The sequence below is a fragment of the Hyperolius riggenbachi genome, chromosome 1 (assembly GCF_040937935.1).
Source record: "Hyperolius riggenbachi isolate aHypRig1 chromosome 1, aHypRig1.pri, whole genome shotgun sequence".
Classification (NCBI taxonomy): domain Eukaryota; kingdom Metazoa; phylum Chordata; class Amphibia; order Anura; family Hyperoliidae; genus Hyperolius; species Hyperolius riggenbachi.
The window spans coordinates 239,134,175-239,159,550 of NC_090646.1; the positions used below are offsets into that span (position 1 = coordinate 239,134,175).

At 47.4% G+C, this 25,376-nt stretch overlaps 1 protein-coding gene across 2 annotated transcripts in view; it reads left to right on the forward strand.

Moving 5' to 3' along the window:
• LOC137504023 (alcohol dehydrogenase 1-like) overlaps positions 1–25,324 on the forward strand; it is a 53,503-nt gene extending 28,179 nt beyond the window's left edge. For both annotated transcript variants that reach the window (XM_068231922.1, XM_068231931.1), the window contains 3 exons: positions 2,351–2,486; positions 12,101–12,239; positions 25,125–25,324. In XM_068231922.1, the coding sequence (XP_068088023.1) occupies positions 2,351–2,486; positions 12,101–12,239; positions 25,125–25,149 (300 nt within the window). In that variant the 3' untranslated portion in view covers positions 25,150–25,324. The remainder of the gene's footprint in view (positions 1–2,350; positions 2,487–12,100; positions 12,240–25,124) is intronic.
• Positions 25,325–25,376: the final 52 nt, after the last annotated feature.

Genomic DNA, 25,376 nt, shown 5'->3' on the forward strand with positions numbered 1-25,376 from the left:
CCCCCAGTATAGGTAGCCAAGAATAGGTACCCCAGTATAGGTAGCCAGTATAGTTGCCCCCGCTATAGGTTAGCCAGGTAGGTGCCTCCAGTATAGGTAGCCAGTATAGTTGCCCCCAGTATAGGTTAGATAGGCAGGCGCCCCCGGTATAAGTTAGATAGGTAGGTGCCCCAGTACAGGTTAGCTAGGTGGGTGCCTCTAATATAGGTAGCCAGAATAGTTGCCCCCAGCATAGGTTAGATAGGTAGGTGCCCCCCAGTATAGGTTAGATGGGTAGCTGCCCCCAGTATAGGTTAGATTAGGTAGGTGCCCCCCAGTATAGGTTAGATTAGGTAGGTGCCCCCAAGTATAGGTTAGATTAGGTAGCTGCCCCCCAGTATAGGTTAGATTAAGTAGGTGCCCCCAGTGTAGGTTAGATTAAGTAGGTGCCCCCCAGTGTAGGTTAGATTAGGTAGGTGCCCCCCAGTGTAGGTTAGATTAGGTAGGTGCCCCCCAGTGTAGGTTAGATTAGGTAGGTGCACCCCAGTATAGGTTAGATTAGGTAGCTGCCCCCCAGCATAGGTTAGATTAGGTAGCTGCCCCCCAGTGTAGGTTAGATTAGGTAGCTGCCCCCCAGCGTAGGTTAGATTAAGTAGGTGCCCCCCAGTGTAGGCTAGATTAAGTAGGTGCCCCCCAGTGTAGGTTAGATTAAGTAGGTGCCCCCCAGTGTAGGTTAGATTAAGTAGGTGCCCCCCAGTGTAGGTTAGATTAGGTAGGTGCCCCCCAGTGTAGGTTAGATTAGGTAGGTGCCCCCCAGTGTAGGTTAGATAGGTAGGTGCCCCCCAGTATAGGTTAGATTAGGTAGCTGCCCCCCAGTATAGGTTAGATTAGGTTGGTGCCCCCCAGCGTAGGTTAGTTTAGTTAGGTGCCCCCCAGTGTAGGTTAGATAGGTAGGTGCCCCCCAGTATAGGTTAGATTAGGTAGCTGCCCCCCAGTATAGGTTAGATTAGGTTGGTGCCCCCCAGCGTAGGTTAGATTAGGTAGGTGCCCCCCAGGGTAAGTTAGATTAGGTAGGTGCCCCCAAATATAGGTTAGATAGGTAGGTGCCCCCCAGCGTAGGTTAGATTAGGTAGGTGCCCCCCAGCGTAGGTTAGATTAGGTAGGTGCCCCCCAGCGTAGGTTAGATTAGGTTGGTGCCCCCCAGTATAGGTTAGATTAGGTTGGTGCCCCCCAGGGTAGGTTAGATTAGGTAGGTGCCCCCCAGGGTAGGTTAGATTAGGTAGGTGCCCCCCAGTATAGGTTAGATAGGTAGGTGCCCCCCAGCGTAGGTTAGATTAGGTAGGTGCCCCCCAGTGTAGGTTAGATTAGGTAGGTGCCCCACAGCGTAGGTTAGATTAGGTAGGTGCCCCCCAGGGTAGGTTAGATAGGTAGCTGTCCTCCCTAATGGAGGGGGGAGCCGGAGGGAGGGCAGCCCGACCTCTCCCTCCCTCTCCTGGGCCGCCCTCCGTGCTCCCCCCTCAGATGCAGAGCGCAGCAGCAACAGCAGCAGCCAGGGAGGAAGTGCTGTAAACAACATACCTCCCTGCGTTCCAAGCGCTGCTCTCTCGCCGCCGGTCTCTTCCTCTCTGCCGCCTATACGATGATGCACACGCTGGTTCCAGCTAATAGGAACCAGCGTGTGCATCATCTTATAGGCAGAGAGGAAGAGACCGGCGGCGAGAGAGCATCGCTTGGAACGCAGGGAGGTATGTTGTTTACAGCACTTCCTCCCTGGCTGCTGCTGCTGCTGCGCTCTGCATCTGAGGGGGGAGCACGGAGGGCGGCCCAGGAGAGGAAGGGAGAGGTCGGGCTGCCCTCCCAGCGGCTCCGGCTACCCCCTCCATTTCAGCGCCCACCTCCCAACAGCGCCCCGGGCGACGGCACGGGCCGCACGGCCCTAGAAACGGGCCTGTCTTTGAAAGGGCCACATTGTACATTTTCAGGACTGTGCCCATTGCCAACAGCTCATGCAAAGGTTGTGAATGGGAGGATTGTGATGTGTGAAAATTGCTGTGCTTTTTAAGGGAAAATAACCAGTAATGGGGACGTGGTTGAACCGAAGATGAAAAATGATCTCTTTGTATAAAACTTAGGAGAAAAAGTAAATTGAACAAGGGCCATGAAGCCTTTGGACTATCCAGAAACTTCCCTCTCTGTTGGTAAATATATAACTTTTTTGCTTTGCATTTTTTTTTTATTCACCTAGGTACACTTTAAGATCATCTACATTTTTAATATACTTTTCCTATGACTTCTATGCTTTAAGGTTGACTTTTTAATAACTATTTCAAAAAACAAATGTATGTTTATTTTTATTTCCTTTCTGAAATAGAAAGCAGCTCTAGAGTGTACTCATGCTGCTTATGGAACCGCTGTGGTCATGGGCATGGCGCCCCATAATGAAAGGATTACAATTGACCCTGTTCTACTTGTCACAGGACGTACATGGAAAGGCAGTATACTGGGGGGTAAGTCCTACATCAACAAACTAATAAAGTTGTCTCCTGTTTTTTTTCCATGTAGCCTCCTGGAATTAGATGAGTAACGGAGGTGTGGCTTTGTGATGATAGACGACACCTTTTACCTTTTTATCCATACATACAGCTAAAGTCAGACTTTACATACATTAAGATGAATTATTGATTACAGTTCCCTTTATAATACCTCTGCTCATTTTATATAAATAAGCTACACATTTGGTATTCTGTTTAAGATATCTACTTTGTGCAGGGGAAAAAAATATTTTTACAAAATTGCTCACAGACAGAATATTTAACTTTTTAATGACTATATCACAATTCTAGAGGGGCTTAATTACATACATTCTATGAATATGTAATATCATGGGCTTTAAATTGTTTAACTTGAGCTAAATATTTTGGGTAGCCTTTCACAAGCTTCTTACAATATTGGGCAGGATTCACAATGCTTTTCACCTGTTTTTACCTTATCTATGTTACTTTTTTAAGGAGGAACTCCAACCAAGAATTTAACTTTATCCCAATCAGTAGCTGAAACTAGAGGCCTGCAGCGGGTCGGGTAACCACGGGTACCCGCGGGTTACCCGAAATTCGGGTCGGGTTTGGGCACCCGAATTGATGTTGGGGGCGGGTGCGGGTCGGGTGCGGGTAGCAAGGTGCGGATCGGGTTGTGGGTAGCGGTGTGCGGGTAGCGGTGTGCGGGTAGCGAGGAGGGGAAGAGTCACTGGAAGGAGAGGCATTTGGGGCAGCGGCGGGGAGGGTGGCCAGAACCCCCCCTCCATCACCTGGGTCCCCTCATTCAGCTCTCTCCCCGTCCAGAATAGCGGCGCCGCTGTGGGCGGGCGGAGGATTACTCACCTTCTAACTTCCGTTCCAAGCGCTGGCAGCATCCCCTCGTCACAGGTCTCCGCCTTCAATGCCTCCCGCTGTGCTACCTGATTGGCAGAAGCACAGTGGGCGGCATTGAAGGCGGAGACCTGTGACGAGGGGACGCTGCCGGCGCTTGGAACGCAGAAGTTAGAAGGTGAGTAATCCTCCGCCCACCCGCAGCGCCGCCGCTATTTTGAAGGTGGGGACCCAGGTGAGGGAGGAGGGGGGCTCTGGCAGGGACTGGGGGACAACTATGCTGGCTACACTTAGGGACAACTATGCTGGCTACACTGAGGGACAACTATGCTGGCTGCACTGGGGGACAATTAGGCTGGCTGCACTGGGGGACAACTATGCTGGCTGCACTGGGGGACAACTATGCTGGCTACACTGGGGGACAACTATGCACTTTATAGTGCAAATGTGCACTTTAGAAGACATTTTTTTAAAAAGCGGGCGGGGGTCGGGTGCAGGTAGCGGTTCTGTGGGTGTGGGTCGGGTTGCGGGTATCAAACTCACCAAAAAGTGGGTCGCGGGTCGGGTGCGGGTAGCGGGTCGCGGGTGCGGGTATGAAAAAGTGGACCTGCGCAGCTCTCTAGCTGAAACCCCTTTTTACATGAGAAATATATTGCTTTTCACAAACAGACCATCAGGGGGCGCTGTATGACTGATATTGTGGTGAAACCCCTCCCACAAGAAGCTCTGAGGACCGCAGTGCTCCTGGCAAACTGCCACAATGTAACAATGTTCACAGACAGGAAATAGCTGCTTACAGCTGTCTCTAATGGCCAAAACAGCTAGCAGCAGCTACATAACCTGCCCACAGTAAAAATGTCACCATGTGATACATGTCAGAATGTAAATCGGGGAGAGGAAAGATTTTACAATGAGCAAACACTGACTAAATCATTTATACATAATTATTGTAAAAATGAAGCACTTTTTTTATTACATTATTTTCACTGGAGTTCCTCTTTAAGCTCCCAAAGAGCAAACATATAATATAATTAAGGTAAGAAAAGTAATATTGAAATTACATTAATCAGGAACAACTTTGATTATTTTGCTTGTAAATGTGCTAAAAGGTTATGTTTATCAATTAGGTGATAAATGAGTTTTGTATGAGAAGTTTTGTGAATAGAGCCCATTCTGCTGGAATCCTCCAGACAGATTTATTGCAGCTGTGCCAGGGTTGTAGGAGTCTTCGCTCAAACATGTTTTTTTAAGTTCTGCCTAGTGTCCACAAATTTTTGCTCAGATTGATGTCTGGGTTTTGTGGTGGTCACTCCAATGCATTGGCCTTGTTGTCTGATCGTCTGCTTCTAAGAGAAGCAGCGCAATCATTGTTAAAAAAAAAAAAAAAAAAGTTTCCCAGCCTCACTGAACTTCCTGTAAGCGTCCTTCCGACGCTTACAGGTCGCATAAACAAAAAAGTACTGTGGCCATCTTGTGGCCAAATAGTAAAACTACACCCAAAAGCATTTTTCATATACAAATACATTGTTTTACACTATAAATTAACTCATTACCTCCCACACTCCCCAATTTTTTTTTTGTAATAATAATAATAAAAAAATTACAATAAAAAAAATACATAAATAGTTACCTTAGGGACTGAACTCTTTACATATTTATGTCAAGAGGGTATAACACTGTTACTTAATAAAACTATGGGCTTGTAATTAAGGATGGATACAAAACTGAAAAAAATATTTCCAAATAAAATATTGGCGCCAAACATTGTTATAGGGACATAATATAAACGGTGTAATAACCGGTGTAATAACCGGGACAAATGGGCAAATACATTTCATGGATTTTAATTACAGTAGCATGCATTATTTAAAAACTATAATGGCCGAAAACTGAAAAATAATGAATTTTTTCCCACATTTTTTCCTATTTTCCCATTAAAACACATTTAGAATAAAATAATTCTTGGCATAATGTCCCACCTAAAGAAATCCTAATTGGTGGAGAAAAAAACAAGATATAGTTCATTTCATTGCGATAATTAATAATAAAGTTATAGACGAATGAATGGAAGGAGCGCTGATGTTTCAGGGGTAAAACCCCTCAGTTGTGGTTAAAGGAATCGTCAGACAAAAAAAAAAAATGAGTTTCACTTACCTGGGGCTTCTCCCAGCCCCATGCAGCCATCCTGTGCCCTCATAGTCACTCACTGCTACTCCAGTCCCCCGCTAGTTTAATTTTTGCCGACCTCAGGGTCAACGGGCCACATTGCATACATTTTTACGCATTCCCGCTGGTGCAGGAACATTAACGCATACATTTTTCGCATTAGTGGTGCAAAGCTAAAAAATTTTAGCATTATCGTTGCAACGCGAAAAATTTTTTGGCAATGCACAACTAACGCAAAAAATATATGCATTAATGTTCCTGCACCAGCCGAAATGTGTAAAAATGTACGCAATGCGGCCCGCCGACTCAATTACCATATTTTTCGAACCGCAAGAGGCTCCTGACCATAGGATACACCTAGATTTCAAGGACAAAACCCAGGGGAAAAAATATACTAATACCTGGGGCACCCATGGTGCAGGGGCATCTTATGGACCTTTTCCCCCCAATTACTATGTCCCCTTGTACCTTTTGTGTCCCGACTCCCCGTGTCCTCTTCTGCTGTCTCCTGCATCCTCCCCTGTCCACCTGTTTCCTCCTCTGTCCTCCTCTGTCCCCCTGTGTCCTCATCTGGCTCTTGCTTTGTCCCCCGCATCCTCCTTTGTCCCCTGGTGTCCTCATGTGGCTCCTGCTTTTTCCTCTGTGTCCTCCTTTTGTCCCCCTGTGTCCTCTTGTGGCTCCCACTCTGTCCATGTCCTTCTTTGTCCCCAGTGTCCTCATGTGGCTTCCATGCTGTCCCCATCCTCCTTTGTCCCCCTGGGTCTTCATGTGGGTTCCCACTGTTACCCTCCTCCTTTGTCCCCCTGTGTCCTCATGTGGCTCTCACTCTGTCCCTCATCCTCCTTTGTCCCTGTGTCCTCATGTGGCTCCTGCTCTGTCCCACCTCCTCGTTTTTCCCCCTGTGTCCTGTTCCCTGAGTAGCAGGGAATGCTGTGATTGGCTCCAATGACAAGCCATGGTCCCGACCCCTTAAACCCATTGCTCCAATAAATGGAGCAGCGGGTGGATCAAATTCAGCCTGTGTGTGAGAGGGCACAGTGAAGGCAGCGTTCTGTTATAGGAGGTACAATGTTGGTGTTGGGAGACAGCGCGAATAGAGATGAGCGTAATGACGATTTCGCGAAATTTCGCGTAATTAGTGTAATTACGATTATGGCCGTAAGTACATAATCGTAATGAAGAAGGATTTCGCGAAATTTCGGGTAACCGTAATTTTCGCGTAATTTTCGCATTACAGTGGGTATTACGAACTTAATGCGTATGGCCATGCTCCTAAGCAGAAAAAATGACGCATGGATCAATGTTAGGTAGCCGCCGACTTTAAGGGTTAATAGCAAAGCCCCCTTAAATGCTAAGAGCCTCAAATTTGGAGAATATATTAAGGAGATCAGGAGGAATAAGAGGAAAATTTTTTTTTTCAAAAAGACCTTATAGTTTTTGAGAAAATCGATGTTAAAGTTTCAAAGTAAAAATGTATACATTTAAAAACCCGCCGACTTTAACGGTTAATAGCAAAGCCTGCTTAAAGTTTAGGAACACCAAATTCCTAGGGTATATTAAGGGGATCAGTGGGAATAAGAGGAAAACATTTTTTTTCAAAAAGACCTTATAGTTTTTGAGAAAATCGATTTTTAAGTTTCAAGGGCAAAAATGTCTATTAAATGCGGAAAATGTCAGGTTTTTTTGCACAGGTAACAATAGTGTATTATTTTCATAGATTCCCCCAAGTGGGAAGAGTTTTACTTACTTTGTTCTGAGTGTGGGAAATATAAAAAAAAACGACGTGGGGCCCCCCTCCCAGACCTCTTTAACCCCTTGTCCCCCATGCAGGCTGGGATAGCCAGAATGCGGAGCACCGGCCGCGTGGGGCTCCGCACCCTGACTATACCAGCCCGCATGGTCCATGGATTGGGGGGTCTTGGAAGGGGAGGGGCAGCCAAGCTTTCCCCTCCCCCTCCGAGCCCTTGTCCAATCCAAGGACAAGGGGCTCTTCTCCACCTCCGATGGGCGGTGGAGGTGGAGGCCGCGATTTCCTGGGGGGGGTTCATGGTGGAATCTGGGAGTCCCCTTTAAAAAGGGGTCCCCCAGATGCCCACCCCCCCTTCCAGGAGAAATGAGTATAGAGGTACTTGTACCCCTTACCCATTTCCTTTAAGAGTTAAAAGTAAATAAACACACAAACACTTAGAAAAAGTATTTTAATTGAACAAAAAACATAACCACGAAAAAAGTCCTTTAATATTCTTAATTAACCAATAATACTTACCTGTCCCTTTAAATAAATGATCCCACGCAATATCCTCGGAAATGTTCTATCAGTTACAATGTAACAAAGTTATTACAATGTAACAACTTTGTTACATTGTAACTACGCCGCACCCGACGTCACTCGCCGCTCAGCCGCCGCAGCAATTACGCGTCCGTGCAGGACGCTAAGTCTCCGCAGCTCCCGCTGTCCACCCCGCCCACATCTGTCACCCACATGTCACCCACATGTGGGTGACATGTGGGTGACATGTGGGAGAGGCGGGGAGGGCAGCGGAGCCGGCGGGGACTTAGCCTCCTGCACGGAGTCCGGACCCGACAGAGCTCTGAGCTATATAGCTCAGAGCTCTTCTAAGCATTTTTGTATTTGGGCTCCAAGGAGCCCCATTGGTCCTTAGCAGACCAATGGGGTTCCTTCAAATCAGAAGGAACCCCATTGGTCTGCTAAGGACCAATGGGGCTCCTTGGAGCCCAAATACAAAGATGCTTAGAGAGCTCTGAGCTATATAGCTCAGAGCTCTGTTGGGTCCGTGCGGCGGCTGAGCGGCGAGTGACGTCGGGTGCGGCGTAGTTACAATGTAACAAAGTTGTTACATTGTAATAACTTTGTTACATTGTAACTGATAGAACATTTCCGAGGATATTGCGTGGGATCATTTATTTAAAGGGACAGGTAAGTATTATTGGTTAATTAAGAATATTAAAGGACTTTTTTCGTGGTTATGTTTTTTGTTCAATTAAAATACTTTTTCTAAGTGTTTGTGTGTTTATTTACTTTTAACTCTTAAAGGAAATGGGTAAGGGGTACAAGTACCTCTATACTCATTTCTACTGGGAGGGGGGGTGGGCATCTGGGGGACCCCTTTTTAAAGGGGACTCCCAGATTCCACCATGAAACCCCCCCCCCAGGAAATCGCGGCCTCCACCTCCACCGCCCATCGGAGGTGGAGAAGAGCCCCTTGTCCTTGGATTGGACAAGGGCTCGGAGGGGGAGGGGAAAGCTTGGCTGCCCCTCCCCTTCCGAGACCCCCCAATCCATGGACCATGCGGGCTGGTATAGTCAGGGTGCGGAGCCCCACGCGGCCGGTGCTCCGCATTCTGGCTATCCCAGCCTGCATGGGGGACAAGGGGTTAAAGAAGTCTGGGAGGGGGGACCCCACGTCGTGTTTTTTTTATATTTCCCACACTCAGAACGAAGTAAGTAAAACTCTTCCCACTTGGGGGAATCTATGAAAATAATACACTATTGTTACCTGTGCAAAAAAAACGGACATTTTCCGAATTTAAAAGACATTTTTGCCCTTGAAACTTAAAAATCGATTTTCTCAAAAACTATAAGGTCTTTTTGAAAAAAATTTTTTCCTCTTATTCCCACTGATCCCCTTAATATACCCTAGGAATTTGGTGTTCCTAAACTTTAAGCAGGCTTTGCTATTAACCGTTAAAGTCGGCGGGTTTTTAAATGTATACATTTTTACTTTGAAACTTTAACATCGATTTTCTCAAAAACTATAAGGTCTTTTTGAAAAAAAAAAATTTACTCTTATTCCTCCTGATCTCCTTAATATATTCTCCAAATTTGAGGCTCTTAGCATTTAAGGGGTCTTTGCTATTAACCCTTAAAGTCGGCAGCTTTTTTATATTATACAGAGCGTTACGGTTTAACGCGAAATTACGGTAGCGTTTAATGCAAAATTACGGCATGAACGAAACGCGAAATTACGCGTTGAAAATTACGCTTACGGTATTTTCAATTACGATTATAATGGCAATTACGCTACCGTAATTTCGCATCGTAATCGCAAATTTCGCATGCGTAATTATAGTAATGCGAAATTACGACAATTTCGGCTCAACTCTAAGCGCGAAACCCCAACAGTCAGGGGTCTGAACAGGACACAGGGACAAAGGAGAATGGGGACAGAGCAGGACCCACATGAGGACACAGGGGGACAAAGGAGGATAAGGACAGAGCAGGAGCCACATGAAGACAAGTTACACAAGGGGGATAATACTTATTGTATTTTTTGATGCTGCTCTGCTCCCTGCGTACGTACAAAAAGGGCGCCCGGACAAAAAGGGCGCGGGGTGTAAACTCTAATTAATAATTAATCATTAATAGCGTTTATAAAAATAGTGTGCTATATTTCGTTTACAAATAATGTTTTACAAAATTATAAATCATTAAATAATGTTTATGAAATCGGCAATTGTGAAAATGTTAATCTTCCCTGTTTCAAAAGTTAAACTTATAATTACGTTTATAAAAAAAAAAAAATAATATATGTTTAATTGTTATAATTGTATATTATTGTGAATAACCTTCATTTATGGTTTGTTCTTATAATAAAATCTGAAAATATTCTTTATAACGATGATATAAATATAACTACGTTCGTAATAAGTGTTGTAAAACATTAGTAAGTATTACTAAAATTTTACTAAAACTATACCTAAGCCTACTCTTACACAGAACCCTCCCTGTACCTATCCCTAACCCCTAGACCCCCCCTGGTGGTGCCTAAACCTAAGACCCCCCTGGTGGTGCCTAAACCTAAGACCCCCCTGGTGGTGCCTAAACCTAAGACCCCCCTGGTGGTGCCTAAACCTAAGACCCCCCTGGTGGTGCCTAAACCTAAGACCCCCCTGGTGGTGCCTAAACCTAAGACCCCCCTTTATTATGTGGATAATAATGTTTTACTAATTGTGGCTGCAAAAAATATATTGCAATTTACGTTATGTACTGATCGCTTTATTTTGTGAATAATAATGTTTTACAAACAGTAAGGGATAAAACTTTAAATAATGTTTTAATTAGTTAAATTAGATAAATATATTTAGTATTTTTATAAACGTTATTCGGCACGGGTGCATTTTATAAACGTAAATCACCACAAGCACACTTATAAATCATTAAAAATCTCCGGGCGCCGTTTGTAAACGTTATTTATGTCCGGCGCCCTTTTTTCCTGCTCGGCGCCCATTAAACGTTATTTATTATGAGAGTGAATGGCGGCGCCCTTTTTGTCCACTAGCTGCCTGCGCCCTTTTTTTCCGCTTTCCTGCTCTCCCTCCACAGCAAGGATCCGGGACTCAATCCCTCCCTGCAGCATTAATGTCTGCACCACTCCAAATTGTTTTATTCAGACCATGAGACCCATTTTTTCCCTATTTTTGGGGGAGAAAAAGTGCCTCTTATGGTCTGAAAAATACGGTACATTACAGTTTTATGTTAAAACCCTGATTTAAACTGAAAACTTGCTGTACTGATGGTAAAAAAAATTCCTTATTTCATTCAACACGATCAAAATAACCCAGTGGGTATGATTGTTTATTGATTCATTGATATACAATTTAGATAAAATTGATGTAAAAATAGATTTAGAGTGCTAAATAGGACTCACTCCTTTTGTAAATGGAACCTCTTATCATGCAGCATATAAGGTGTGTAGATCATAAAGCATCCAATCCGCTATCTGATGCCTGATCCGACTTGGCTTTCCTCCTGTCGGACAAAGTTAGATTATCAAAGTTACTAGAATGTAGCATAAATAAAGTACCAAACCTTATACCATGGTATTGCAATGCTGGAGCAAAAAATTGGGTGCATAGTGTAAACTTTTCCGTTAGCCGGGCGCAGGTGTAATAGGGCAAAGTAATGTGTTCCGTGAGCCCGTTAGCCGTCTGCAACTTTAATAGGGCAAAGTAATGTGTCTGCCGCGGAATAAAAGTGGAATACGTGTAACTTGTAACAACTTGTAACTAGTTTTTACTGGCCGTCTCGCTGCGGCCAAATGTATCAAAAGTGAGTTAATTTTATTAAATTAAGCCAGCGGCAATGTACCAGATGAAGCCGCCGGCTTCGTCTCTCTCCTCCCCCTGCCTCTCTCCTATACAATACTGGCAGCCATGGACATGCGTGTCCCCCCAGAGTCGTTTGTCGTGGCAGGGAATCCTGCCGTTCGTTCTTGCAGAGTGGGTGCTGGCAGAAGCAATGTCTGCATCCTCCTCGCTCTGCTTGTTTCTTGCGACAAACGACTCTCGGGGACACGCGTGTCCCCGGGCCCCGGCTGCCAGTGTTCTATAGGAGAGAGGCAGGGGGAGGAGAGGAGGCAGAGCCAAAGCCGGCGGCTTCATCTGTTACATTGCCCTATTAAAGTTGCGGGCGGCTAACGGGCTCACAGAACACATTACTTTGCCCTATTCAACTTGCGCCCGGCTAAAGGAAAAGTACCAACTTTTTTTTTTTTTTTTTTTACTTCTGTACTTATGTTTATTTATGTTTGGTTTTCTATAATGAACAAAGGTCTAACTGTATTTCTCAGGGTTTAAAAGTCGTGACACAATGCCCCAGTTGGTTTCTGACTACATGGCGGGAAAGTTTAACATAGATGGCTTAGTGACTCATACATTGCCATTCACTCAAATAAATGAAGGTTTTGAACTTCTGAGATCTGGAAAGAGGTGGGTATTGATATGAATGAATGATTTCTATGGATTTTTTGCATTTTTTTCTTTCGACCACTCTTATGACGTTTTCATCCCTATTTGAAGCACAATAACCACTTTCTGATGCAGTGGGGCCCTCCTCCTGTTACTACATTAGCTCTTTATTGGTTGTATAGTGACAATGGTTACCTCTATTTGTGTTTTGAATAGAGGTACTGTAATCAGTAATAAACCATTCATTTTTCTCTGTAGCCTCTCACACAGTAGTGGCCCTTAGAAGACCAGGTTTGGATGTCTGTACCCTTCACGTACTATACATACAGTGAGTGCTGTATGGGGGAAGTGGGGGACTCAGGGATGAAGCGCCACAGCACTTTGGCGTGAAACAGCTGTAGACACCCCCCCCCCCCCTTATGACTTGTATTCCTCTCCTGGAAATGGTACTGTAGCCTGTCATGTTTTTTACAATTTAAGAAGGAAATAAACAACATTTGCATTGGATGTGCGTGCCCACTCAAGTGGGGGGAGAGAGTCAGAAATCAGAGTTAAATTTGCAATTGGACTCATGGCTCTTTAGCTAGGCCACTGTGCAAATGTATAATACATCTTTAATTTAGCACAATTGGTGGTATATTTAGAAATAATTGTAAAAATAACTTTTGATTTCTTTACTACCAAAATGTTATTTGTTTTTAAACCTTGTAGGTCCTGACTCCTGAACAAAAACAGCGACCTGTTCCCACAAGTGTTCCTGACCTCAGTAGTAAATTTAGTGAAACATTTTGCAGGCTTAGCAACTAACTCAGTTGACAAAGCCAGTAACTCATGCAAACATTCATTGCATCAAACCTATCCAAATATTAGGAGCACATATCCTGATGTCCTCTCCTTGGACAGATAGTGCATCAAACTAATCCCACAACTGAACAAACAAAATATATCCATGTGTACCATACACACACCAGCATAAGCTGTGCTTATACTGACAATGGTCACAGACATGGGAAGGGGAGAGTGCACTGGATTAAACCCAGGCACATAAATGCAGACACATCACCCTAACTTAGAATATTTAAATACGTTATAAGGGATGTGCTAAAGGGGATATGGCCAGCAAATTGGCAAAGTCAGTAATCATGTCCACACTCACATGCACATGTTCATACAAACGCATTCACATAAATCAATCATCCAGGCACCACTGCTATTCCTACAGCTAAATTAAAAGCTGGGGTCTTAGTATAAAAAGAACAAACTCAAAGTTGAGTTTTAGGGTTAACTTGACAAAAGTTATCAGTATTCAATGATGAGAAATGTAATCATTATGATATGTATTTTTGAAACATATGGGGCTTGATTCACAAAGCGGTGCTAACTGTTAGCACACCTGTGAAAACCCCCTTAGCACGTCTAAACAAGCTTTTTGTGCGCAAAACTTTATGCGCGCAAAACTTTAAGCACGCAAAACTGCACAGAGCGCAGGGCGCTCCGCGTGAAGTGCCCATTAAAGCCTATGGGAATTGACACATGCAGATGCCTTTTGTTTTGTTGTTGCAGCTGCAGTGCAGCCAGAAAAATTAGGCAGGCATGTACACGCACCAGAAAAATTATTATAGCGGTTGGTGCTAGCAGCGACCTTAAAAATTCAGGAATCCGCCTGGAGTCCTGGACCCTGTTGGTGGTGGCGGAGAAGGCAGTCAAGCGGCCTGCAGGCAGAGATGCTGTGTGGGACTGCCTTAGTCTTGGGGCAGGCAGCCAGTCACACGGCGTGCAGGCAGAGATGCTGTGTGTGGGGACTGACTTAGTCTTCGGGTGGGCAGTAGTCCTCCAGGATCCATGCCTCATTCATTTTGATAAAGGTGAGGTACTGAACACTTTTTTGACTTAGGCGACTTCTCTTCTCAGTGACTATGCTTCCAGCTGCGCTGAAGGTCCTTTCTGACAGGACGTTTGAGGCAGGGCAAGACAGAAATTGTGACAGCTCTGGCCACAGGTCTAGCCTGCGCACCCAGTAGTCCAAGGGTTCATCGCTGCTCACAGTGTCTACAAGTACACTTAAGGCCAGGTAGTCAGCTACCTGCCAGTTGAGGTGTTGGTGGAGGGTGGATCCGGAAGGGCTAAGGCAAGGCGTTGGACTAAAGAATGTCCACATGTCCGACATCACCATGAGATCGCTAGAGCGTCCAGTCCTTGCCTGCATGGACATGGGAGAAGGATTACTGGCAGTGGTACCTTTATTCCGTTGTGCTGTGACATCACCCTTAACCTCTTGAGGACTGCAGTGTTAAACCCCCCTAAAGATCAGGCTTTTTTTTGCTGAAATGGCCACTGCAGCTTTAAGGCCAAACTGCAGGGCCGCACAACACAGTACACAAGTGATCTCCCCCCTTTTCTTCCCACCAACAGAGCTCTCTGTTGGTGGGGTCTGATCGCCCCCATGGTTTTTCTTTTCTTTATATAAATATTATTGTTCGTGATTTTTATTAAATAATCACTGTCTGTTTAAATAAGTTCCCTCCCTCCCTCTCTCCCTCCCCACAGCCAGCCAATTACGGCGATCGGCTGTCATAGGCTTCTGCCTATGAGAGCCGATTGCTCTCTTGTCTCCCAGGGGAACAGCCGTGTGACACGGCTGTCCCCAGTACAGCGCTGCAGCCGATCGCAGCGCTGTACATAGAAATAGACGGCGATCTCGCCGTCTAACAGTCTTCCGAGCGGCAATAGCCACTCGGAGACTGAAGGCGGGGCAGAGCTCCACCCCCCAAGCAGGAGATGCGCGCGCAGCCTGCACGCGATCTCCTGCATTAGCTGGCCCCAGGACTTTACGCCAATTGGCGTTAGGCGGTCCTGGGGCTGCCGTCGCGGCCACGCCCATCGGTGTGATGCGGTCAGCAAAAGGTTAAACACACTGTAAAGCATAGTTGCCAGCTTGTTCTGCATGTGCAGCATCCTTTCTGCCTTCAGGTGAGTTGGTAACATCTCCGCCACTTTGTGCCTATACCGAGGGTCTAGTAGCGTGGCCACCCAGTAATTGTCATTCCCCTTGAGTTTTTTTATATGGGGGTCCCTCAACAGGCTGGACAGCATGAAAGATGCCATCTGCACAAATTTGGATCCAGACGTACTATCCATCTCCTCTTGCTCTTCCTCAGTGATGTCAGGTACATTCTACCCCTCCCCCCAGCCACGAACAATACCACGGTAACGTTGAGCAGCACAAGCCCCCTGCTGCGGGTTTTTCTTCTGTCACCTCCTCATCCTCCTCCAAAAAACCACCTTCCTCATCATTTAACTTCTCTTCCCCACACGACTCTTTCTCCTCCTCCCCCTTCTGTGCTGTTGCAGGTGTTGAGGAAACATCTGGTTCTGATGAGAATTGATCCCACAACTCTACGCACGGCACGCTCCAGGAAGAAAAAGCATACGGAATCAAGTCGCTGATGGTGCCTTCACTGCGACTCACCATGTTTGTCACCTCCTCAAACGGCAGCATGAGCCTGCAGGCATTTTGCATGAGTGTCCAGTTCTTTGGCCAATACATCCCCATCTCCCCAGAGTGTGTCCTTCTACTGTAGTTGTAGAGATACTGGCTGACGGCTTTCTCCTGTTGTAGCAGGCGGTCAAACATCAGGAGGGTCGAATTCCAGCGAGTTGGGCTATCGCAAATTGTTTCTCTGCTGAACATCGGCAAAGCCATGGCCATGTAAGACTGCCTGAAATGCCCACACAACTTCCTGGCCTGCTTCAGGATGTCCTGTAAGCCTGGGTACTTAGACACAAATCTCTGAATTATGAGATTCAGCACATGTGCCATGCAGGGTACATGTGTCAATTTTCCCAAATTCAAAGCCGAAATGAGATTGCTGTCGTTGTCACACACCATGTTGCCGATCTCCAGTTGGTGCGGGGTAAGCCACTGATCCACCTGTTTGTTAAGAGCAGCCAGGAGAGCTGATCCAGTGTGACTCTCCGCTTTGAGGCAAGAGATGTCTAAGATGGCGTGACACCATCATACCTGGCATGCACCATAGGCCCTGAGGAGCTGGGGTTGTGTAGCTGGAGAGGAGATCGCAGCACCAGTAGAGTTGAACTGCCACTCAGCCAAGGAGGAGGAGGAGGACAATAGCAAAGAGGATGTAGCAGGAGGAGAGGTGGTGGCAGGAGCAGTGGAGGTGTCACAACTAGGTCCGCTGCACAGCCACATACTCCCTGCTTGCCAGCGGTCATCAGGTTGACCCAATGGGCTGTGTAAGTAATGTACCTGCCCTGACTGTGCTTGGCAGACCAGGCATCCGTGGTCAGATGGACCCTTGACCCAACGCTGTGTGCCAGAGATGACACCACTTGCCTTTCAACTTCATGGTACAGTTTGGGTATCGCCTTTTTTGAGAAATAATTGCGATCTTGTATCTTCCACTGCGGTGTCCCAATGGCCACAAATTTTCAGAAGGCCTCAGAGTCCACCAGCTGGAATGGTAACAGCTGGTGAGCTAACAGTTCCACCAAGCCAGCTGTCAGGCGCCAGGAAAAGGGGGTGACTAGCAGACATTGGCTTCTTCCGCTCAACGATTTCCCTCACAGACACCTGGCTGCTGCTGTGTGCAGAGGAGCAGGAACCGCTCAAGGTGAAAGGCGGAGTGCAGGAGGGTGGCTGTGATTGTGAAGGTGCAAGGGAAAAAGCGGCTGAAGATGATGCCCCTGAAGGAGGAAGAGGAGAAGTAGTGTGGCTTTGCTTTTGTGTGCTGCTTTTCCTCTGGTGCTCTTCCCATTGCAGTTTATGCCTTTTCTCCATGTGTCTTCGTAAGGCAGTTGTCCCTACGCAGCTGTTGGCCTTTCCACGGCTCAATTTTTGGTTGCAGAAAGAAGAGATGGCATTGCTCTGATCTAAGGCAGACACACACACTAAAAAATTTCCAAACCGCTGAGCCACCCTGGGGTGATGGCACTATGGTGGCATCAGCAGCTGACGTTGAAGGGCATGTTGGCTGGCTGTCCATAGGTGGCGATACATGGCGCCAGACACTGTCACCAGCTGTTTATGATGACAAGCTCCTCCTGCTTCTTTCAGCAACTCGTCTCCTCCTACTCCTCTCTGGCTCCCCCTCTGAACTGTCCCCTTAGTCATCTTGTCTCTTAGGATCCCATGTGGCATCCGTATCATCATAATCATCATAGCCATCCTCCCCAGCTTCGCTTGCCTCAGACACCTCATAAACTGCACCAACAGCAGTTACTTTATCATCCTCCACCTTACACGTTACGTCCATAGTGTCGCCTAACTCAGACATATGAGGTGGTGTAACTTGCTTAGCGCCTTCATCTTGTTGTAACAATGTCTGTGAATCAGTTAATTCCCCACCAAAAAACTCCTACGAAGTGTCAAATACAGCGGATGTAGTGCTTATAGTACCACTGGTGGCTGCGGAAAATGAGGTGTTCTGTGTTGCCCATCTTTTTTTCTTCATTTGACCTGGATTGTGTACTGCGTTGGAACACGCTGCAGGTAAGCCCAGTGTGACCTGGGATCCATCCCTGCCGCATTTAGTGCCAGTTTTTTTGCTCTCCTTACATTTGAAGGGTTCTGTGTTAAATAGTCAACTACGTCCTGACAATCTTGGGAGTTGATGGGACGTGCCATCTTCTGAGCACTATACTTTAGGCCAGGTCCGCACGACATCACGTCAGCACGACCTTGAACAGACCTGCCGGGTGGCCTGCCTCTGGGTCTGCCTCTGCCTGTTGTTTTGTCCATATCGGGGGGGGGGGGGGGTGAAGTGAAAGGTATGCACTGACTTGACTAATACAATGTGCAGTCACACAGGTGCAGTGAAAGCTATGCAGTGACTGGTATTACAATACAATGTGCAGCTGTCACACAGGTGCAGTTAACAGGTATGCATGGACTGGTATATTGCACAGCGTGCGGTCACACAGGTACTGTGAACAATTATGCAATGACTAGTATTACAAATTTGCAGCTGTCACACACACAGGTACCGTGAACAGGTGCAGTGACTGGCATATAACACTGTTTGTGGTCACGTAGGTAGGTAGGCGCACTGAACAGGTGGGTATGCAGTGATTGGTATTACAAATGTGCAGCTGGCACACACACAAGTACTGTGAACAGGTGCAGTGACTGGTATATAACACTGCTTGCGGTCATGTAGGTAGGTAGGTAGGTGCACTGAACAGGTGGGTATGCAGTGATTTCTATTACAAATGTGCAGCTGCCTGTCACACACACAGGTACAGTGAACAGGTGCAGTTACACTTCATGCGCTCACGTAGGTAGGTAGGTAAGTGCACTGAACAGGTGAGTATGCAGTGATTGGTATTACAAATGTGCAGCTGCCTGTCACACACACAGGTACTGTGAACAGGTGCAGTGACACTGCGTGCGCTCACGTAGGTAGGTAGGTGCACTGAAAAGGTGGGTATGCAGTGATTGTATTACAATTGTGCAGCTGTCACACACACAGGTAGACACTGAATGTACTGGGCCTGGCAGTGGCACAGTAGGAATTTCCAAGGCCCAAGATCCCAGCAGAAGCTGCGACTGACTGACAGGGCTGTATATGCAACACAAGTGTCTGTGGGACACACACACACACACAAAAAACTAGATCACAAGTAAAGATGGGCCGAACGGTTCGTCTGCGAATGGTTCCAGGCAAACTTTTGCGGAAGTTCAATTCGCCCCATAATGCACTATGAGGGTCAACTTTGACCCTCTGCATCAAAGTCAGCAGGCACATTGTAACCATTCAGGCTACACTAAGCCCTGGAGCATCACCCCCCCTTATATAAGGCAGCCTCCAGCGGCCATTATCCTCACTCGTGTGCCTGCTAGCCTGCTAGAGACAGACTAGGGACAGCTGCTGCAGACTTGTTCTTCTAGGGACAGATTAGTTAGGTTCTTGGCTGCTTATCTTGCTCCTGGCTGATTATTATTGCTTTTATAGCACCCCTCAACAGCTCTTTTCAGGGCTCATCCTGTACTTTTTTTTTCTGTGTGTCAAACTGACACTTTTTGTTGCATGCACTTTGTTGCATGCTAATTGATAGTGTGTGTGCCACTACCAGCAGCCCAGTACATAAAGTGACTACCTGTGTGTGTGACAGGGAGCTGCACATTGTACTACCCAGTACTGCATATACCCAGTACCTGTTGTGTTTACTTAACCCACCTCATCACTGCATATACCTAGCTTTGTGTTGAGTGAACCCAGCTCACTGCATCTAACTACCTGTTGTGTTGAGTGAACCCACCTCACTGCATCTAAGTACCTTTACTGTTCAGTGAACCCACCTCACTGCATCTAACTACCTGTTGTGTTGAATGAAACCACCTCACTGCATCTAAGTACCTTTACTGTTCAGTGAACCCACCTCACTGCATCTAAGTACCTTTACTGTTCAGTGAACCCACCTCACTGCATCTAACTACCTGTTGTGTTGAGTGAACCCACCTCACTGCATCTAAGTACCTTTACTGTTCAGTGAACCCACCTCACTGCATCTAACTACCTGTTGTGTTGAGTGAACCTACCTCACTGCATCTAACTACCTGTTGTGTTGAGTGGACCCACCTCACTGCATCTAAGTACCTTTTACTGTTCAGTGAACCCACCTCACTGCATCTAACTACCTGTTGTGTTGAGTGAACCCACCTCACTGCATCTAAGTACCTTTACTGTTCAGTGAACCCACCTCACTGCATCTAACTACCTGTTGTGTTGAGTGAACCCACCTCACTGCATCTAAGTACCTTTACTGTTCAGTAAACCCAGCTCACTGCATCTAACTACCTGTTGTGTTGAGTGAACCCACCTCACTGCATCTAAGTACCTTTTACTGTTCAGTGAACCCACCTCACTGCATCTAACTACCTGTTGTGTTGAGTGAACCCACCTCACTGCATCTAAGTACCTTTACTGTTCAGTGAACCCACCTCACTGCATCTAACTACCTGTTGTGTTGAGTGAACCCACCTCACTGCATCTAAGTACCTTTACTGTTCAGTGAACCCAGCTCACTGCATCTAACTACCTGTTGTGTTAAGTGAACCCACCTCACTGCATCTAAGTACCTTTACTGTTCAGTTAACCTACCTCACTGCATCTAGCTACCTGTTGTGTTGAGTGAACCTACCTCACTGCATCTAAGTACCTTTACTGTTCAGTGAACCCAACTCACTGCATCTAACTACCTTTACTGTTCAGTGAACGCACCTCACTGCATATAACTACCTGTTGTGTTGAGTGAACCCAGCTCACTGCATATACCTAGCATCCCCCCGAGATGGACAAAATGGACAAACCAGGTAGAGGAAGAGGTAGAGGCAGACCCAGAGGAAGGCCACCAGGCACCGGCAGGTCTGTGCGAGGTGGTGTTGCTGTGATTTCGTGCGGACCTGTCCCAAAATACAGTGCTCAGAAGAAGGCACGTGCCATCACTTCACAAAATTGTGAGGACGTGCTTGAGTTTTTAACACAGAACACCTCATCTCTCGCAGCCACCAGCGCTACAACAAGCACCACATCCAATGCATTTGACACTTCGCAGGAGTTATTTGGTGGTGGTGGTGAAATCACTGATTCCCAGCCACTACTGCAACAACAACACGAAGGCGCAGGTACACCACCTCATACGAGTTAGGTGGCGATAGTATGGACGTAACGTGTGAGGAGGGGGATGATGAACCACCTGAAGTTGGTGCAGTTGAGGAGGTGTCTGAGAAAAGCGAAGCTGGGCAGGAGGATTATGATGACGATTATACGGATGCCACGTATGTTCCCAGTAGAGGAGATGACCAGGGGGACAGTTCAGAGGGGGAGTCAGAGAGGAGTAGGAGGAGACGACTCCATGATAGAAGCAGAGGGAGCTCGTCCTCAGAAACAGCTGGGGGCAGTGTCCGGCGCCATGTATCGCCAGCTATGGACAGCCAGCCAACATGCCCTTCAACTTAAGCTGCTGATGCCACCGTAGCGCCATCACCCCAGGGGGGCTCAGCAGTTTGGAAATTTTTTAACATGTGAGTCTCAGATCGGAGCAAAGCCATCTGTTCTCTCTGCCAGCAAAAATTGAGCCATGGAAAGGCCAACTCTCGCGTAGGGACAAGTGCCTTACGAAGGCACCTGGAAAGAAGGCACAAACAGCTATGGCAAGAACCCCTGAGGAAAAGCAGCACCCAAAAGACAAGCCATCCTCCTTCTCCTCTTCCTCCTTCAGGTGCATCGTCTTCATCCGCTTTCTCCCTTGCACCTTCACAGCCACCCTCCTCCACACCGCCTCTTTCCTTGAGCGGTTCCTTCTCCTCTGCCCACAGCAGTACCCAGCTGTCCGTAAAGGAAGTATTTGAGCGTAAGAAGCCAATGTCTGCCAGTCACCCTCTTGCCCGGCGTCTGACAGCTGGCGTGGCGGAACTATTAGTTCTCCAGCTATTACCATACAAGCTGGTGGAGTCAGAGGCTTTCCGTAAATTTGTGGCCATTGGGACACCGCAGTGGAAGATACCAGGCCACACTTATTTTTCACAAAAGGCCATACCCAAACTGCACCGTGCAGTTGAGAGACAAATGGTGTCATCTATTGCGAAGAGCGTTGGGTCAAGGGTCCACCTGACCACGGATGCCTGGTCTGCCAAGCACAGGCAGGGACGCTACATTACATACACAGCCCATTGGGTCAACCTGGTGACCGATGGCAGCAAGCAGGGAGTACGTGGCTGCGCAGCGGACCGACTTGTCACACCTCCACGGCTTGCAGGCAGGCCTCCAGCCACCTCCTCTCCGCCTGCTACCACCTCTTCGCTGTCATCATCCTCCTCCTCCTCCTTGGCTGGTGACATGATCTCCTCTCCACCTACACAGCCCCCGCACCCCAGGGCCTATGCTGCATGCCAGGTACGATGGTGTCACGCAGTGTTAGACATGTCTTGCCTGAAAGCGGAGCGTCACACTGGAGCAGCTCTCCTGGCTGCTCTTAACAAACAGGTGGAGCAATGGCTGACCCCGCACAGCTTGAGATCGGCAACGTGGTGTGTGACAATGGCAGCAATCTCATTTCCGCGTTGAATTTGGGAAAGCTGACACACGTACCCTGCATGGCACATGTGCTGAATCTGGTCGTGCAAAGATTTGTGTCCAAGTACCCAGGCTTAGAGGACATCCTGAAGCAGGCCAGGAAGTTTTGTGGGCATTTCAGGCGCTCTTACAAGGCCATGGCACGCTTTGCGAACATTCAGCATAGAAACAACTTGCCGGTGAGACGCCTGATTTGCGATAGCCCGACTCGCTGGAATTCCACCCTGCTGATGTTCTCTCGCCTGCTAGACCAGGAGAGTTGTGGCCCAACAACTGGACACTGATGCGAAATGCATGCAGGGTCACGGAGCCCTTTGAGGAGGTGACCAAACTGGTGAGTCGCGCTGAGGGCACCATCAGCGACTTGATCCCCTACGCCTACTTCCTGGAGCGTGCCGTGCGTAGAGTGGTGGATACAGCTGTGGAGGAGCGTGAACGAGAACAGGTACGGCAGCAGGAGTCGTGGGAGCGATTTACATCTGAACCAGATGTTCCCACAACACCTGCGGCAGCACAGAGGGGGGAGGAGGAGGAGGAAGAAGAGGAGTCGTGTGGGGAAGGAGAGGAGTCAGACTCTGATGATGATGATGAGGAAGGTGTTTCTGTGGAGGAGGAAGAGGCGGCGGAAGAAGAACAACCGCGGCAGCCGTCACAGGGGGCTTCTGCTGCTCCACGTTACCGTGGTATTGTTCGTGGCTGGGGGGAGGAAGAGGAGTTGCATTCCATCACTGAGGAAGAGCAAGAGGAGATGGAGAGTATGTCTGCATCCAGCTTTGTGCAGATGGCCTCTTTCATGTTGTCCAACCTGTTGAGGGACCCCCGTATCAAAAAACTCAAGGCGAATGACCTGTACTGGGTGGCCACGCTACTAGACCCTTGGTACAGGCACAAAGTGGCGGACCTGTTACCAACTCAACAGAAGGCGGAAAGGATGCAGCACTTGCAGAACAAGCTGTCGATGATGCTTTACAATGCGTTTAAGGGTGATGTGGCTGCACAACGCAATCAAGGTACCACTGGCAGTAACCCTCCTCCTCCCAAGTCCACACAGGCAAGGACAGGACCCTCCGGCGATCTCAGGGTGATGTCGGACATGCGGACATTCTTTAGTCCAACTCCTCGCCATAGTCCTTCCGGATCCACCCTCCACCAACGCCTGGACCGGCAGGTAGCCGACTACCTGGCCTTGAGTGTGGATGTAGACACTGCAAGCAGCGACAATGAACCCTTGGACTACTGGTTGCGCAGGCTTGACCTGTGGCCAGAGCTGTCCCAATTTGCCATACAACTTCTCTCTTGCCCTGCCGCAAGCGTCCTGTCAGAAAGGACCTTCAGTGCAGCTGGAGGCATTGTCACTGAGAAGAGAAGTTGCCTAAGTGACGACAGTGTTCAGTACCTGACCTTTATCAAAATGAATGAGGAATGGATTACGGAGGGATACTGCACGACCGAAGACTAAGTCAGTCCCCACACACAGCATCTCTGCCTGCAGGCCACTTGCCTTCTCCGCCACCGCCAACAGGGTCCAGGACTCTAGGCGGATTCCTGAATTTTTAAGGCCGCTGCTAGCAGCGGCCGCTACACTAATTTTTCTGGTGCGTGTACATGCCTGCCTAATTTTTCTGGCTGCACTGCGGGCGGCTGCAACAAAAAAACAAAAGGCATGTACATGTGCCCATCCCCCTTCGTGATCATTACCTTGCCGCGGGGAAGGGGCTTGCGTATCACAATGAAGCAATGACCACCGGCTATTTGAGTGTCTCGGGTGGGGGTGAGACACAAAAGATAAGGTCGTTGCTTCATTGTGGTCAGACCAAATTCGATCAGCTGGACAGTCACTGTTGTTCTATCATTGAGCTACCACAGCCCGGCGACCATATGAGCTTGAAAACCGCCACGGCCTACACTCTCACCACGGTGCGCACCAGTCCAGCACGGCCGTCACTACGCAAACAGCTGTTTGCGGTGCGTTACACAGTGAGTTTGGGGTGTCAGTGTGAAGCAGTACTCTAATTACACTCCCTGATTGATGTATACACATGCAAGATGTTTTAAAGCACTTTAGGCCTGCAATTTAGCATTCAATGTGATTTCTGCCCTTAAAACGCTGCTTTGCGTCACATCCAGATTTTCCCCGGGACTTTGGGCATGTATCCCACTCCACCATGCCCCCCTCCAGGTGTTAGACCCCTTGAAACATCTTTTCCATCAATTTTGTGGCCAGCATAATTTTTTCTATTTTTCAAAGTTCGCATCCCCATTGAAGTCTATTGCGGTTTGCAAACTATTCTGCGAACCGAACCTTCCGCGAAGGTTCGAGAACGGTGTTCACGAACCAAAAATCGGAGGTTCGGCCCATCTCTAATCACAAGAACATTTGCTCTCAAAAGAAATGTTGAGGATGAGGAGTGCTTTTTAGCAATAAGATCAGCAAGAAGGAGCAACCTAACAAGCCTAACACAAGAGCCTAACTAAGCTTTCCCTATGTCAGCAGCAAGGTTCTCTCCCTTCTCTAATTACTGCAGCCACACGAGTGAGTGAAATGGCTGACGCTTCCTGCGTTTTATAAGGGTGGGGGGCTCCAGGAGGGAGTGTAGCCTGATTGGCTACCCTGTGCCTGCTGACAGTGATGTAGAGGGTCAAAGTTGACCCTAATGATGTAGTATAGGGAGCGGGTCGAACTCGCATAAAGTTCGCGAATAAGTTTGCGTGTGAACCGTTCGGGCCATCTCTAATGGCTGTGTCAATTTCCTATTTATAGTATGTTTTCACTGTTGACTGTTCCCTGACTTTTGTTTTGTTTCTCCTACAGCATCCGCACCGTCCTGCTGTTCTAAATAGAAGACTTTCCTGAGATTGGTGTTACTCGTGATACTGATGTGTTTGTTGTCTGATTTATATATATAAATTGAACAATCTGTCTTACATGTGGTCTGATTTACTTAATTTAATGTAATTATCTGCATAATCTGCATAACCAAAAATAAAGGTTTTACATTCACTTGCAAACAATGTCATCATCTTATGTGTAATGTCAATAGTACACAGATACAGGGTGGTGCTC